The sequence below is a fragment of the Rutidosis leptorrhynchoides genome, chromosome 9 (assembly GCF_046630445.1).
Source record: "Rutidosis leptorrhynchoides isolate AG116_Rl617_1_P2 chromosome 9, CSIRO_AGI_Rlap_v1, whole genome shotgun sequence".
Taxonomy (NCBI): Eukaryota; Viridiplantae; Streptophyta; class Magnoliopsida; order Asterales; family Asteraceae; genus Rutidosis; species Rutidosis leptorrhynchoides.
The window spans coordinates 300,741,378-300,758,980 of NC_092341.1; the positions used below are offsets into that span (position 1 = coordinate 300,741,378).

Genomic DNA, 17,603 nt, shown 5'->3' on the forward strand with positions numbered 1-17,603 from the left:
ATTGCACACAAGGTTGCCCCTTTACCCTTGAATTACACTCAAGGGTACCTTTCGCACATCGTGTTGCGGGGGCAGTGTGGGATGGGGGTTTTACCCGCCATGCCCTCGGATTGGGTCGGGTTTCCTTCTCGGCAGCAGTTGACAGCATGTTATGTAACTGTGAGGATGAACGCGTAAGTGGTTAAGTCCCAATCCCGTACTCCCAAAAAAAAAAAAAAAAAAAAAAGAAAAAAAAAAAAAGGGGCTGGCAAAGTAAGCTGGTCAACTAGTTACATATGGTTGGTTTGACTATTGGGTACTCCATAACCTAACTTATATCGTCATTAACGACGCTGCTAAACATCGATATTATCGAACAACAAAACAATAATACTCGTAATCACCACCTTCAAACTCACACACATCAGCGATCTGTATTCCAAATTCGAAGCCATGTCTGCATTTTCAAATTCCTTGATTTCACCAAATCAATTATCATCTGGTATTCTTCTTAAATTCATTCATCAGCATTGTGTTTTGATTAATTTAGTAGAAAATTCATGACTTTATATGTTGTTTGATAGAATTTTTAGAACCCTAACTTTTTGCATTCTGTATTACTCCTTATTAATATTAATTACTCACTAACTTCTTCTTAGGGTTTAGTTTGTATACTGAAAAATGCTTACTCCGTATGTTGTTGTTACATAAGTAGATCATGATTTAATTGGGTATAGCTTATTTTAGTACTTACAGTTGATTTAATTTTGTATAAGATAAAAGATGATAAATTTATGTAAGACCATTTTTAAAAATAAGCATTAACCAAATACTAGTATTAGTACCATCATCAGAAATATGGAAATGGCTTTTAAAAATGGTTCACTAAAGTTACAAAGTTTGATTGTGGTCATTGAATACAAAATATGTTTGTTATACATATGTGATGAACAATTCAGACATCTAATAAATTGGTTTATCATTAATTAAAGGCTTTAAAAATGTAATTACATAAGTATCAATTTGTTTCGAAGTTCATTTTATTGATTAGATCTTGATGATGTGGTGTTGTTGTAGGTTCAGATTTGAAGTCGCTTGACCAAAGCGCTAAATTGTTGTTTGGACAAAGCCATGTGAGTAGTGTACAATTACGCTCATCTAAAAGGACAATTTCTATTCAAGCAAGATATAGGTAACTGTTACTTTCTTGATTCTTTTGTCCTATGTGTATGATATTTTTTCATGAACACTCGATCGTTTTCTATAATAATTATGTATGTACTATGATATATAAATAAGTTATTGTTTTAATCATCTCTAGTGACGATGGAAGATCGAGCGGTGCGAGTGCCGCCTTTGTCGGTGGCTTTGTTCTTGGAGGATTGGTTGTTGGTACACTTGGTCTTGTGTATGCACCTCAGGTTAGAATTTTATATAAATTCGTTTATTACATTGAAAACGCCAACTTAATCCTACTTGTTGATATTGTCATGATTCATGAAGTTAAAAAATTAAATAAAACGTTATATTGGTTTTAATCAGATAAGCAAGACAATATCAGTAGCAGGAGCTGACAAAAAGGAGTTGTTGAAGAAGCTGCCTGCTTTCATTTATGATGAAGAAAAAGCTATGGAGGTAGACATTTTTTTTCTTCTTCATATTAAGTGAGTTTTTTCTTATGATAGGACTTGGATAGAAAATAGTACTGATAGATTGAACAGTAAAATGGAATAACAGATGGTAACTATTATTGACTGAGGCCTAACAGTTTCGTGCTAACCATCACAATATGTCCTAGTTTTTGGCTTTATAATATTCTTAAAAGATTTCTGATGTTCAAACCTCACAAGCAACACATCTTGAGGTGGTCAGGGAAATGGTCGGAAACGGTCACGCGATAACCTTGTTAGGCAGCGTACGTACATTTGAGGGGGTAGCATACACAGGGAAAACCTTTTCCGTTTAGTTTAGCTTAGTAATAGTTTTGTGCTCAAAATTGTCTTTGTATTGGTATACATAGATGCTGGTTTTAACCAATTTACATGAAAGTTGGTTGATTCGGGAAAAATTGAAATAACCAAAATTGAAAGAAAAAAGGTCAAACAATTGAAAACTTTTTAATTGATTTATTTATAAATCTAGAACCTTATTCTAATATGGAGTAATTATTATTATTATTTAATCATTATTACTATACTATTACTAATATTAATACCGAGTGATGTGATGAAGTTTTCATGTTCGAGTATTTTTATTTCGGTGTACGTAGCCTAAGCGGATTAATCCGTGTCTGTTTCCAAACCCTTATGTGTTAAGATTTGAACTTGAGACCTCTTGTAAGGATCTAAGGGCCCCAACTATTGGGCTCTTAGTGATAGTTATATTTATTATCGAGTGAAAGGATAAATGTGTTGGTGGGTCAACCCAATCCGTTATCACATACCTTTAGAATTTGCACTTTTGACCTTAACACGTTTTGACTTGTCACCACACCTGTCCATCTTAGGACTACGATTGTACAGCCAATTACTCAACTCAACCTTTTAAATCGATACTTGAAGTAATAAACTTGATGTCATTTTTTTTTTTTTCTTCCAGAAAACACGCAAAAAACTGTCCGAGAAGATAGCACAGCTGAACGATGCAATAGATGATGTATCTTCTCAGTTAAAATCAGACGACGAGGAGTCAACCGCAAATGGTGCAATCGTTCCTGAAAAGTCCCAGTCTGTTGCCTGATAACATGGTGTGTTTATAACATCATAATAGTCATCAGTCATCTTCATACCGATAAGCAATATTTGTTCCATGAAATAATAGTGAACCTATTATGTTCTGTTTTGAGTTCTTGACATCAAAATGTGACTAAAAATATAAATTGTCCCTATGCGAATATTTCTTTTTAACATTATAAGCATGTAATGTATTGTGTGTTTATTTTACTTAAGAGCTAGAATAATCGAAACCCGACAACGCTCTAGTAACGTATACCTTATGCAATGGAGTTTGTACCATTATTCAGTTCAAGCTTACCCTTTTATATGATGAAAAGCCTGATAAGTGATAACCTTATAACGACTCTTACCAAGACCTTGAATCCGCTGCTTGGAGGACTTGTACTGTACAAGTTAACTATGCATGTTATTATTGTCTTTATTTGGATTGGTGGTGTCTAAACAAATTAGTGGAACCCACTTTGGCGATGCCAGGTGGAAATGATATCTGATGTATCCCAATCATTTTGAAGTAAATTTCTTTTCAACCTTGCAAGATATCGTTATATCTTATCCTTCCATATTCCTACATGTTACTTGTGCTTCTTTTGGGTACATGAAATGCAGTTCTATATTTTTATGTAACCTTTACCTGTTACACCCATATCAGAACAACTTATGTATTATAGCATAAAATAAGGTGGTGGATATCACTAATTAGTTACATAGTCCATGTTCTATTTGGTCATAATGTCATTGTACTATGAGATGTCTCAGTTTCATCACAGAAGTTAGTACAAATGTTTCGTTTTCGTCATTTGTTGATGATGTAAAACATTTATAATTCACAAGAAAAATGATACTACACTGCGTAGGACTAAAATGAAGGCTAAATACATGCTAATTGCTAAATGACGTTATTGGTGTACATGTAAAAGTTTTAGAATCAAACTCTGGGGTCATTTACATGTCAATCCTTAAGTAAACAGTATTACCAAGAGATAAACATATAGTTATACCATAATCTTGTGCCAAACTGTCTTGGTGATATTTATATTATCATTTACCAATTACCAAAAAAAGAATACAATGCAAAAGTTGATATTGTGGTTAAAAGTATAAGATGTTTGAGAGGTGGATATTGAACACATGATCTTATCTGTTACTTAAACCACTCATTTCATCACCATAGTTTCAACCCCATAATCTTATGAAGAAAAAGTATACTAAAACAAAAATCATATATAAAAAGTAAGTAAAACATACCTGTGAGTTTCTAGTTGCATTCAGTCATGGCTTCCAATGCAGCTTTAGCTTCAACTAGAATCCCTACCATAACCAGGCTTCCTTCCAAAACTTCCATATCAACATCTTATCCTTCTCAATGCTCCACCAAGGTCTATTTATTTATATTTATATTTATATTCGCATCAAATTTAACAAATGTGTATTATCTTTATGTGTTTAGATACAGTTTTGAATGTTACTTCTGTTGGTATGTAGAGGATTGAAGTAGCCGAATTCTCTGGGCTACGATCAGGCAGTGGTGTTACATACGCTAAGTATGTTAAGGACTCGTCTTTTTTCGACGCTGTGTCTGCGCAATTTGCCACTAAGGTATATGCAGTTTGGAATTTAGTTTTGAGATGCATGATTAGATTCTTATTTGCAATATGATTTTGATTTCTTTTAAACTAATATAATTTGATATGTTTAGAGTAATTTATTTGTGCGGGATTGGGTTCTGTTGTTGTTGTTGTTGTTGTTGTTTAGAGTAACTTATTTAGATCTATTCCACATAGGTAAATAACAAAATCTGTTTCAAAACAAAGTTGTAAAGGACAGCCCATACAGGGGGTGCCGAAACGTAGAATTATACAACTATCATGATATATATTTGTTTAATGACAAAGAAATACACTAATAAATAAATAAATACAGTTGAGCTTAGAGTTAAACATCTCCTTTATGATTTTAATGGTCAGGTAATTATTTATTTATTATCTTGTTGTGTGTTGTTATCAGTCAAAGTTTCAACATAAACATTTAGTAAGTTTTGTGAGTGAACTTGTTATATTATGAGTAGCATAAAACAAAATTTGTGTTACGATTCAATGCATTTATAAAATCTTTGAATCAGTGTACATTTATGTAAAAGATTATGTAAATTTGTTTTTTATTTTATTTTTTTAAATAAATCAGGCTGCAGGATCAGCTGCAGTTAAGGTAGAGACAGTTGCAAAATTGAAGGTAGCAATCAATGGGTTTGGACGTATCGGCCGCAACTTTCTCAGGTGTTGGCATGGGCGAATCGACTCCCCACTCGAAGTCGTGGTGGTTAACGACAGTGGTGGTGTTAAGAACGTAAGTAAAAGTAACCACAACTAATTTTAGAATTTTTCTAACGGCGGCATTTAGGGTTGTCGTTAAGGTGCAAGAAAGTTTTGTACATCTTAATATTCTCCATGTAAAAAGTCAACATTGACCGTTTTGTACAAGACAATAGTGCCTCTTAACAACATGATAGGTTGTCTTTAGAAAAATTCTTAAGGATACAAATTTCAAAGTCTAGGTTATAAGTTTTCGCGATTTGCTATATATGTGTAGGCTTCTCACTTGCTCAAGTATGACTCCATGTTGGGTACGTTCAAAGCCGATGTTAAGATTGTTGATAATGAGACAATTAGTGTCGATGGAAAGCTGATCAAGGTTGTTTCTAGCCGAGACCCTCTCAAGCTTCCATGGGCTGAACTTGGCATTGACATTGTTATCGAGGTATATCAAAGCCAATTTTCGTTCCTAAATTGTACTATTTACAATTGTTTAAGGTCAATATGATAAATCTTGAAGTTCATATGTAATCATGACCATGATATCTATTTACGAACTAGGGAACCGGGGTTTTCGTGGATGGACCAGGTGCGGGCAAGCACATCCAGGCCGGTGCTAAGAAAGTCATCATCACAGCGCCCGCCAAAGGGGCTGATATTCCAACATATGTCGTTGGTGTTAATGAGAAGGACTATGGTCATGATGTTGCCAACATCGTCAGGTCCATTTATTTATAAAAAAAATTTCTTATGATCTTGGCTTATTCGTATTCATTCACGAACTAAATGTGACAAAATTTTGTTTTTCAGCAACGCTTCTTGCACCACTAACTGCTTGGCTCCTTTCGCCAAGGTCATGGATGAAGAATTCGGTTAGCACATTATTACCTTTAAAAACTAACGTTACACCCCGTTATGCATCTATATATATAAGGGGGTTTTTATTTTTATTTTGTATCAAGTGTTGTTTGGATATAAGTCTGTTTGAGAAGGACCTTTTTTTCTGTGTCTTCCATAAACAGACATTTTCTTCAGATGAGGTGAAAGATTAAGTGACAAACAATATAACTTCTCGGATTAAAAGCTATATACAAACAGATTAATAAGTGGAAAGTATACAGACCCTGACTTTTTTTTTTTTCTGTGATCGAAAGGTATTGTAAAGGGAACGATGACTACAACTCACTCCTACACTGGTGACCAGGTACATTGTCAATTTTAGACACAAACATTTTAGTTTCAAGGAAAAATCATCTGTGCAGCTAACAGGACACAACATTGTTGAGGGTTGTTTATGCATTAATAAAATAGTTCAAGTGAAATGTTACGTATTTTTTAGAAAAAAAATAAATTTTTTATAAAAATTTAAAAATATATGAATGGTTAAACATTATTGTAGTAATGATACTGATTAAGGTTTTATGGTTCAGAGGCTATTGGACGCTTCACACAGGGACTTAAGGAGGGCTAGAGCTGCAGCATTGAACATAGTCCCAACCAGCACCGGTGCAGCCAAGGCTGTGTCGTTGGTCCTGCCTCAACTTAAGGGCAAGCTCAACGGCATAGCACTTCGTGTCCCCACACCTAATGTGTCTGTTGTTGATCTTGTTGTCAACGTAGCTAAAAAGGGACTCACAGCTGAGGACGTAAATGCTGCTTTTCGTAAAGCAGCTGACGGGCCATTGAACGGGATCTTGGCTGTTTGTGACGAGCCACTTGTGTCAGTTGACTTTAGGTGCTCTGATGTTTCAACAACTATTGACGCATCGTTGACCATGGTCATGGGTGACGATATGGTTAAAGTTGTTGCTTGGTACGACAATGAATGGGGATACAGGTATGAATCTAAATATTCTAAGGACACATATATATATGGTACATGTTAAAACAATAAATCAATTCCAGTGGAGTTGCGTTGACTATAAACATTGACTATAAACATTTATATTAGACCACTTTCAACCATCGTGTTACTCATTGTTTGACAAAATTAGTTGGTAGCTTGTAGCCGGTGGCTGTTAGTTTTTTATATGTATTTAGGTGTTTGTGTAGGTGAAACTGTTAAAATAAAAGGTAAAATAACAAAAAGTTATAAACTTTTTTCTCAAACGCTAGTTCTAGTATCTTTTAACATTTAACTTTTTTCCTGTGTCTAAAAGTTTTAAGCTTTTTTAACTAAACAAAATTTTTTATTGGCCGAGCTTTTTCGTAAAAGCTAGAAGCTCTAGAAAGCTCGCATCCAAATATACCCGAAAGTTGGAAGTTTCGGTTAGGATTGGTTTTATAACGTCATAAATAGTTTGTGTGTTAAATTTGATTACGAAAGGCTAATGTGCATTAACCTTTTCCATTTTAGTCAACGTGTGGTCGATTTGGCACATTTAGTTGCAAGCAAATGGCCAGGCGTTGCGGTTGCAGGAAGCGGGGATCCTTTGGAGGAGTTTTGCGAGACCAACCCTGCTGAAGATGAGTGCAAAGTCTTCGAAGCTTGATTCTTTTGTACTATAGTTTGAAACCAAATATCATCGTTATGCAATACCTTGATGATTTATTCTGTAAGATATAACATTCAAATGACCATGAAGTTTTTATTTAAAATTGCATGCCGTGGTAAGAAAAGCCATAGTTTATATATATGTTGAGAATAAAATAATGATAACTCTTATTTTGTTAACTGCCTCGATTTTTATTTGAGCATTGTATTTGGTTTATTATGCTTAATACTTAACTAATCACGTTTTTTATGTTAATTCATGGACCCTATGTATAAGATTAGTGAGGGTCAAATTTGGTGATCTTTTAGTGCTAACTAGTTTTGAGACGGACCGCGCGTTGCTGCGATCGTTTTAGGTGTGGATCATACCATAAAGTTGTAGGGCCCACACAATGTATAACGAAGCTATTTGCACATCAACCTTTGTTAAAGTACTCAAACGCTTATACTCGATCATCACATCCATATCATATACTACCATTCTAAAGCTTGTTGGGTCTACTTTCTAAATCAGTTACGGAGTATTAATTTATACCAAACCTTAACTATGTTCAACTAATGATACCGCAAAGTAGGTCCGAGAGTCAATTTTGACACTTTACCGAAATGGTAAAACTTTTTTGTTGACAGCTAAAAATTAAAGTATCCAACATGGGCTGACCCAACTGATACCATAAGCCTATGATGAAATTTTAGACGTGTTGGTGACTTCAATTTCTTTAAAAATTGTGCATATGGGTCAATATAGGCGCGTATGACCCAAATGGGTTGTCAATTTCCATTCAACCAAAATATCATCCATACTCTTATAGGCTCACACAATTTTATTATATAAGTCAACAGTAATTACCTTTCCTTGGTGTGGTGCATCCTAGCATCTTTCAAAATGAATGACATAACTTATAAGTAAATATAATTATAAGAGGACCAGTCTGGAAGGGTTTAAAAACAACAAACTTGTAATATCACGAAATAATACTCTTGTAAATGAAAACTGACCACTAAATTAACCAACTAAGAGGCTTTGCAAATCGACGAATAAATGCGCCTTTTACATTTTACGAACAACATATTCTCCTCTTTCGGAATTCTTTAGATACATGCTCTAATTCCAAAGTGACACCAATTGCAGGAACATGTTTTGAACCACACATGCCTATAAGATTATCGTAACGTCCTCCAGAAGCAAACGACACAACCTGCTGCATAAACATGTAGACAAGGTTATTCAACGGGTTGGTTTGGGTCGAGTCGAGACCCATTTTTACCTTTACATTTTTTTATGGAGGACCAGGTAGTTCTTTCATTTTGTAAACAAACAAGTTTTAAAATCCCAATGGAACCATTTATTGAGATTTGAGTCTTGATTGCAAGGTATCATATAAACTACTCCACGGTCCAATTTAATAATAAATAAATAAAAATATAAATAATAAAAAAACAAACCTCAGTGGTCCCCCCCTTTAAAACTGCTTCATATATGACACCAGTGTAATAGTCGGGGCTTCTTGCCAAACTCAGACTCAAATCAAGAACTACTTTATCGACACATCTATTCGCTTCTAACAAATTAAATAACTCCTCCAAGTCGTTCAATGCCTGCTTTGAGGAGGCATTTGTTAGAAATTGACTATATTTTTCTTTTAGTTCCGATAATAATTTCAGAGGGTGGCCTCTCAGCGGCATAAACAAACGAATTTTCTCCACTGTCTCAACATCTAAGCCCTCATCGATCTAAAAATGACAGAATATTGTCATTAATCATTAAAAAAACGAAACCACATAATTTAAAATCCTACATAATTGTCACAACCCAATAAGTTTGTGGCCCAACCCACTAAGATTATGACCCAATTAAGAGTTTTAATTCAAGAACTTCATGGAAGGCCCAAGAATATCATGGAAGCTCCCTAGAACTTTCCCATGAGTTCTTCCATGGAATGGTATGGAATGTTCATGGAAATATCTATCTCCATGTATATACTTGAAGTTTCTAGTACTTAGATCCTAACCATTGATTTAGATTAATCTTAGCCATCCATTTTGTGTTAGGAGTAGTATAAATATGGGTGGTCTCATTTGACACACCACACCTCAAATCTCAAACATTCTTTCTTGTAAAGCATTCTCAAGCAATATAAGTATTTTCTTAAATTCCACTTGTTCTATAATATTTTCTCTTTTGGTTACTTGAATCGTTATAAGGTCCGGGTAAGGCTGACTTAGTAGAGACTAAGTGCCGCACGTGAGCTTATCGAGATAAGTCCGTGACATAATGCCATAATAATAATAATAACAATAATAATAATAATAATAATAATAATAGTAATAGTAATAGTAATAATAGTAATAGTAATAGTAGTAATAATAATAATAATAATAATAATAATAATAACAATAATAATAATAATTAATAGGTGATGATGATTGATCACAACCTACTACATTTACTTACTAGTTCCTTTTTAATCTGCTCAAACGACTGCTTGTCTAATTTGTCAATGCTTAAACAGACGGTTCGAAACTTGTGTGGCGGCACACCACGCGTATTTAACATTCCATCCAGTAACTTTCGGTGATTCAACTTTATCTGCAGAAAGAAAAGTTAGTCGATGTTAATAATAATTGGTTGAATATATTAAGTAAATGATAAACGATTATGAATGTACTCCGTAGTTGTTTTACAAGACTCTTAGGGAAACTAATTTACCTCATAATCACCAATATCGAGCTCATTTAGCAGATCAGTGATAATATGGACTACCTCGAAGTCTGCTTCTATTGTTTCATCACCGGCAATGTCAAAATTACATTGATAAAATAAATCATAGTTCCTAAACACTGTTGCAATTTGGTACGCTCTGACTGACTCTAAATCATGTTCAGCAACATATAAAGCAAACGGGAGAATTAGATCATACTGGGACGAACAAAAACTCTTACCATCCTAAAAAATTGAACAAATATGTCAAAAACAAAAAAAAAACAAAAATAAATAATAATAAAAAAATAAAAAAATAAAAAATAAAAATAAAAAAATACGATAAGAATATATATATATATATATATATATATATATATATATATATATATATATATATATATATATATATATATATATATATTATCAAATAGCACAAAACTTATATGCAACACACCGGCCCAGACTCGGAAAGAAACTTATGAATAAACTTTGAATATTCTTCCCCGTAAATCCTTGTAAAAAATCCTTCCAATTGAGTTACGGGTCTCTTAAATGCCACACCTATAAACCAGTGCCTCTCAAAAAAATTGGCAAGTAACGAGATTGCCATCCGTATAAAAGGAGAATTAATATCTGAGATAATAATTAATAATTAAAAATTAAATAATAATACTAATAATAATTACAACGTAATAATTAATAAATAAAAATAACAACAAACCTTCTCCTACAATATCTCCTCTTTTTGCTGTTTCCGAAATATATATGATTTCACTGTTATCGCTAGTGGTTTCATATGTATCCTGCAGATTGAAGATTAATAATTGCAGTTATCTGTATCAATAATGAATGAATATGCATTTGTGTATTGTGTATTTGAAGATTAAAAAAAATTACGTGTATCAATATGCATTTGTGTATGTGTATTTTTAGTTCTAATAAAATAAAATGCAATTTTGTAATTGCATATGTATTTTAATTAATAAACTGCATACATCTGAAAACAGAAATTGGATGTTTACCTTGAGCTCTTTCAATTCTGACTCCAAATCTCTAATAATAACATCCTTTTCCCTCATCAATCTTTTTGATTCCTTCTTTAGCTTTTTTCTATCCTTGTTTATTACCTTCACCAATTCACTTCTATCTTCTCCATATTTTTTAACACTTTCAAGCTCCAATGAAATTCTCTTAATCTGTTCATCTTTCTGATTAATTTGGTAATGTAACTTGTCTACTTCCTCCTGTAATTGGGTAACTGTTGTTACAGAATTCGAGCACTTTTTTTCCATCATCCACCTTAGTCTCCAAGCCTCCTTCAATTCAGACGACATCTTATCAACCGAACATTTCCACTTGTGAGCTTTAGAGTTCATCCGCGCCATTTCTCTCCTTTCTAGCTTTATCGTACCATTAAGTTCCTCAATAACGACATCTCTTTTTTCCAAATTTTCAGTAAGATTATATATCTCAATATCTTTTTCTTTGATTCGTCGATCACATTCTGTTTCTAGGGCTTGTTTCTCCTCCATGAGTTTTCTAGATAAATCTCCTGTTTTGTTCTCTTTAAAAACCTGCTTACGAAGATAATTTAACTCCAGCTCTGATAACTCTGCTAGCACTTCCAATTTGGAAAAGATACTTTTCAACATCACTTGTTTCTCCTCTTCATTCATCCTGAAACACTCCCAATAGTAAAATAAATAAATAAAGCATTAACGATATGATAACTATTATTATTACATCAATTAGTCAGTGTTTAATAAAACGTGATGATTAAGAGTTAAATGCTTAATGTTTTAATTTAATTAATCAAAGGTACAGATTCTTAATGATATTTATTATTTCTATTATTAAAAATAATAAATTAAACCTCCTTCAATTCAATAAACTAACTAGGATTTTAATTCATTCAACAAACTCGAAATCTTTGTGGTATTATACTGATTCGAGATGGTCAATCTGAGACTTTGGACTAATCCACTTTTTCATTCATTCATAACCATTTGATAACAATAACTTACATATTTATACTACAAAACTAAGACTTCTTCTAACTATTAAATTTATAATTAATGGGATACATGATAAAAGAAACATGTGATTATGTGAACATGGGTCATGGACATGCATGCATGCATAAACTAGCTGGCTTTATGGAATGTAACGTGGGATTGTGCAACTTCACAAGTAAAAACGACTTTTATTTTTGTAAACTGCGACACATTACTTGAGTTGCTTCAAACCCTTGCTCGTATCGTATATCAAGGCCCGAAAATATTAAACCTGAAACTATATATTTTCCTATAGAAACAGAAAACTTTATGTTTTGTGGAATCGATTTGATGTTTAAAACGAATTGAAAATTGAATTGAAGGAACTTACCTTTGACTTGTCTCGATTTCCATCTGTCAAGAGTCTGGAAAGAACGATTTAGGGTTGGTGAAGGTTGAAGATGGGCGTAAGATTGTGGCTGGAATCGTTGCTGAACTAGGGTTTCTAATTCTGTGATCTTGAACTGATGGCTCTTGTAAGTAAGCGGCTATTGGGCTAAGGAAGAGAACGGATTAACAGTTGGGCTATATTAGGCTATTAGCTGTTTGGGGATACAGGTATGCATCTAAATATTCTAAGGATACATACGTATACGTATATGATATATAATACACGATAAACAATAAATCAATTCAGGTCGAGTTACGTTGACCACAAATACTTCTATTAGACCATTTTCAACTATCACGTGGCACCAACCATGTCATTGTCCTACGTCCTTCAAAAGACGAAAGTTGGAATGGGTTGATTTATTTTTTTGGCAAAAGTTGATAACCGACAATCCCGTCCGACTTACAACAGGCTGCCAATTTCATAATGTGGGAGGCATAGTCAGTGGTTGTGGCTATGAGGGTAGTAGGGATCTAACCTTGCTTATTTGTGGTAAACTGCCTCCACCCATTACCAACTAAGCCATGCGCCTTTGGCACATATATTTTTTGTTTTGTATGTATATTATTGAAATTGAAAGGTGTGGGTCCCTGAAAATTTCTGTTAAATAGCGTGTTCAGTCTTTTCCAGTCCATTTGACCTACTTGATATGAAATAAAATCTGAAATCAACTGTATAAATCTCTAAAATGATGATGTCATAAATAAGGATTATCTAAGTTTAATAAAAATTCAAAAATAATGAAAAAATTTCTAAATCTCTATGATGTCATTAAAATAAATAATTATTTTTAATAAAAATATTAACATGTTAATTGTATAATATGTGAAACATTATGTACAACCTTATGATAAAATACCCCATGACTATATGTACAATATTTGAAATATTATGTACAACCTTATGGTAAAAGACCATCATGTCCATATGTACAATATTGAAACATTATGTACAACCTTATGATAAAACACCTCATGACCATATTTACATACTTTAAAATAAATTATACAATCTTTTACAAAACATCCCATGAACACATGAATAAACTTTGAAGCATATTGTACAACATTCATATAATAATTGTATTTTATTTATAAAAAAAAGAGATAAAGAGTCATTTGTTATTACTAATAATTATTATTATAAATATAAATACTCAATTTTAGAGCAAACTTTATTATTATATACGCAACTGTCGTTGATCGCCTTATGACACTTAATTCGGTCACTACCGGTAAATGGGATTGGTCACGACCCCCCTGTGGCCGTACGCTCAATGAATTAAACGAGCTCACCAACTTAATCTCCACTTGTGATGATCCGTCCAAATCCCTTTGGACGAATACATCATTCATCGATTTCACAGTGAGGTACTGACCTCTACATGATAGGTTTTATAAACACTGCATTCTTTTGAAAAGGCACACCATAATTGAATATCAAATTCTAAGGTTTTTGACGTTTGATGATTTCTACATATAGACAATCACCGTAATTCATAGTTTACAATACTACATCAGTTGATAATGCAGTCAAAATAAGATACATGATGATGATTTTGTGAATGCAACGTTTTCTCGAATAAAGCATGTATGACTCCATGCACATAGCTTGTATAACATATAAGCAAACAGCGGAAGACTTCTAGGAACCCGAGAATAAACATGCTTTCAAGTGTCAACACAAAGGTTGGTGAGTTCATAGTTTTAATGTTGCGCATAGTCCGTATATAAAGGTTGTGACGATCGCTCCAAATCCATATGGACGAACACGTCATTCATTGATTTCATTGCAAGGTATTTGACCTCTATATGATACGTTTTGTAAACATTGCATTCTTTTGAAAAGGTACACCATAAATGAATATTTAAATCAAAGGTTTTCGACATCTGATTATTTCTACATATAGACAATCACCATAAATAATAGTTTACAACAGTACTTCCGTTGACAATGCAGTCAAAATAAGATACATGGTGATGATTTGGTGAATGCAACGTTTCCTTGAAAAATATGTCATGTACGACTCCATGCACATAGCTTGTCTAACATCTAAGCAAACAGCGGAACACTTCTAGGAAACCTGAGAATAAACATGCTAACAAGTGTCAACACAAAGGTTGGTGAGTTCATAGTTTTAATGTTTCGTATAATCTGTATATAAAGGTGGATCATAAGATTTCAGTTGTTTCATCCAGAAACGTTTATCAAAATATTCTACGAAATTGAGCATCCTGGTAACTAAACTTAACGTATATATAATTTGTACCCTTTGTATAATCATCTTAATAATACACGCAAACCAACGTGTACGCTTCTCAAATAGCATACGTCCGTTAAAAGGCTAGTGCTCTAGCTCGGACGGGGATATCAAGCCCTATGGATCCATATATAACTACTCGCGCCCACCAGTTCTTATAACCGGCAGTTACTAGTTACCAAAGCTAAGGGATTTTTGGTTCAAACTCGGTGTAGAATTTAGTATGTACTTGTATCCATTGCGTTTAAAATAAAGTGCATGTATTCTCAGCCCAAAAATATAGATTGCAAAAGCAATTAAAAAGGGAGCAAATGAAAATCACCTTAGCAGCACATAAGGTCATTCACCGAAATGTGACCGAAACTGGGAATGCAATATAACCGTAGATCTCAACCTAGAGAACATATGTTGGTCAATACATATCTAACAAGCTAGGTCAGGTCATAGTGTATCACAATCCTAATGCTCGAGACTGTCATACAAAAGTTAACAAAAGTCATCTCAAAAAGTCAACCTGACCCAATATGATCTTTAAATCTATACATGTTTATTATATTAACATAGTATAAGTCTTGATAGTTGAACGAATTATAGTTTATCAAACTCAAAACATTATTTATTTCAGGAGTTATATTATATTTGAATGATCATGGCAATTGAATATATTTTAACATTTCATATAGTTTCCCAATACTTGTAAAATCATATTATAGTGTTTATAAAGCTTTAAAACATGATAAGACAGTCAACTTTGACAATTGATCAACAAAACAAAACGTATCTTATATAGAAATTCATTTACTCGATTAGTAATATCTAAAAATCCAATTTATTAATCTCATAGACAAGTTGTTTAAATATTAATTTATAGTTTCAAACACTATTTCAATTAACGTTAACCATAATTCAGTTGACCATATCTTTTAATCCGTTCATCGAAATTACGCGATTTCTAAATGAAAAGTTAATAATTTTTCGCCAGCTTTCCAAAAACATGCATATCATATACTTTATATCAGTAGCATATGTGGCGTCCTCCAGATAGGGTCTAGAAGAAAACGTCACTAATATCAAATTAACCAACATATTATAATTACGAGAACAATACTAAATGATAAAAACAGATTTTATTGAGTATGCAGCGGAAAATGAAATGTCGTTACAAGAATTGAAATTACAATAAAGTAATTGTTTCAAATGCAAGAATAATAAATGCGATATCTCTTGATCCTAAGTCCAAGTAGTATCACATAAGCAGTAAATAAGTAAGCTTGATCAATCGGCACCTGAGACAAAACATGCTAAAGTGTCAACTAAAAAGGTTGAGTGAAATCATAGATTTAACAAAAGTTGTTATCGTTGTTTTTAGATCACAAGATTTTGTTTTCAAAAGTAGATCACACAGATCTTTAGTTGTCAAAGAAGATCACAAAGATCTTAAAAGTTGATCTCGCAGGGATCAAAAATGAAATGTCCCGTTCTTATTGATTAAAAACGTTCCATATTAATTGATTTCGTTGCGAGGTTTTGACCTCTATATGAGACGTTTTTCAAAGACTGCATTCATTTTTAAAACAAACCATAACCTTTATTTCATAGATAAAGGTTTTAAAAAGCTTTACGTAGATTATCAAATAATGATAATCTAAAATATCCTGTTTACACACGACCATTACATAATGGTTTACAATACAAATATGTTACAACAAAATAAGTTTCTTGAATGCAGTTTTTACACAATATCATACAAGCATGGACTCCAAATCTCGTCCTTATTTAAGTATGCGATAGCGGAAGCTCTTAATAATCACCTGAGAATAAACATGCTTAAAACGTCAACAAAAATGTTGGTGAGTTATAGGTTTAACCTATATATATCAAATCATAATAATAGACCACAAGATTTCATATTTCAATACACATCCCATACATAGAGATAAAAATCATTCATCTGGTGAACACCTGGTAACCGACATTAACAAGATGCATATATAAGAATATCTCCATCATTCCGGGACACCCTTCGGATATGATATAAATTTCGAAGTACTAAAGCATCCGGTACTTTGGATGGGGTTTGTTAGGCCCAATAGATCTATCTTTAGGATTCGCGTCAATTAGGGTGTCTGTTCCCTAATTCTTAGATTACCAGACTTAATAAAAAGGGGCATATTCGATTTCGATAATTCAACCATAGAATGTAGTTTCACGTACTTGTGTCTATTTTGTAAATCATTTATAAAACCTGCATGTATTCTCATCCCAAAAATATTAGATTTTAAGAGTGGGACTATAACTCACTTTCACAGATTTTTACTTCGTCGGGAAGTAAGACTTGGCCACTGGTTGATTCACGAACCTATAACAATATATACATATATATCAAAGTATGTTCAAAATATATTTACAACACTTTTAATATATTTTGATGTTTTAAGTTTATTAAGTCAGCTGTCCTTGTTAGTAACCTACAACTAGTTGTCCACAGTTAGATGTACAGAAATAAATCGATAAATATTATCTTGAATCAATCCACGACCCAGTGTATACGTATCTCAGTATTGATCACAACTCAAACTATATATATTTTGGAATCAACCTCAACCCTGTATAGCTAACTCCAACATTCACATATAGAGTGTCTATGGTTGTTCCGAAATATATATAGATGTGTCGA

General features: G+C 33.0%; 2 protein-coding genes across 2 annotated transcripts; both read left to right on the forward strand.

The window, feature by feature from the left end:
• The first annotated feature begins 322 nt into the window (after positions 1-322).
• Positions 323-2,956, forward strand: LOC139868154 (uncharacterized). The gene is made up of 5 exons (XM_071856487.1): positions 323-481; positions 1,057-1,171; positions 1,301-1,400; positions 1,522-1,614; positions 2,578-2,956. The coding sequence occupies exons 1-5, from the start codon at positions 433-435 to the stop codon at positions 2,716-2,718; spliced, it is 498 nt and encodes a 165-aa protein (XP_071712588.1). The 5' UTR covers positions 323-432; the 3' UTR covers positions 2,719-2,956.
• A 908-nt stretch (positions 2,957-3,864) lies between these two features.
• Positions 3,865-7,697, forward strand: LOC139867422 (glyceraldehyde-3-phosphate dehydrogenase B, chloroplastic). Its single transcript, XM_071855787.1, has 9 exons — positions 3,865-4,090; positions 4,197-4,310; positions 4,896-5,057; positions 5,301-5,468; positions 5,585-5,745; positions 5,834-5,895; positions 6,178-6,227; positions 6,454-6,860; positions 7,380-7,697. Exons 1-9 carry the CDS (start codon positions 3,986-3,988, stop codon positions 7,513-7,515), a joined length of 1,365 nt encoding a protein of 454 aa, XP_071711888.1. The 5' UTR covers positions 3,865-3,985; the 3' UTR covers positions 7,516-7,697.
• The last annotated feature ends 9,906 nt before the right edge of the window (positions 7,698-17,603 follow it).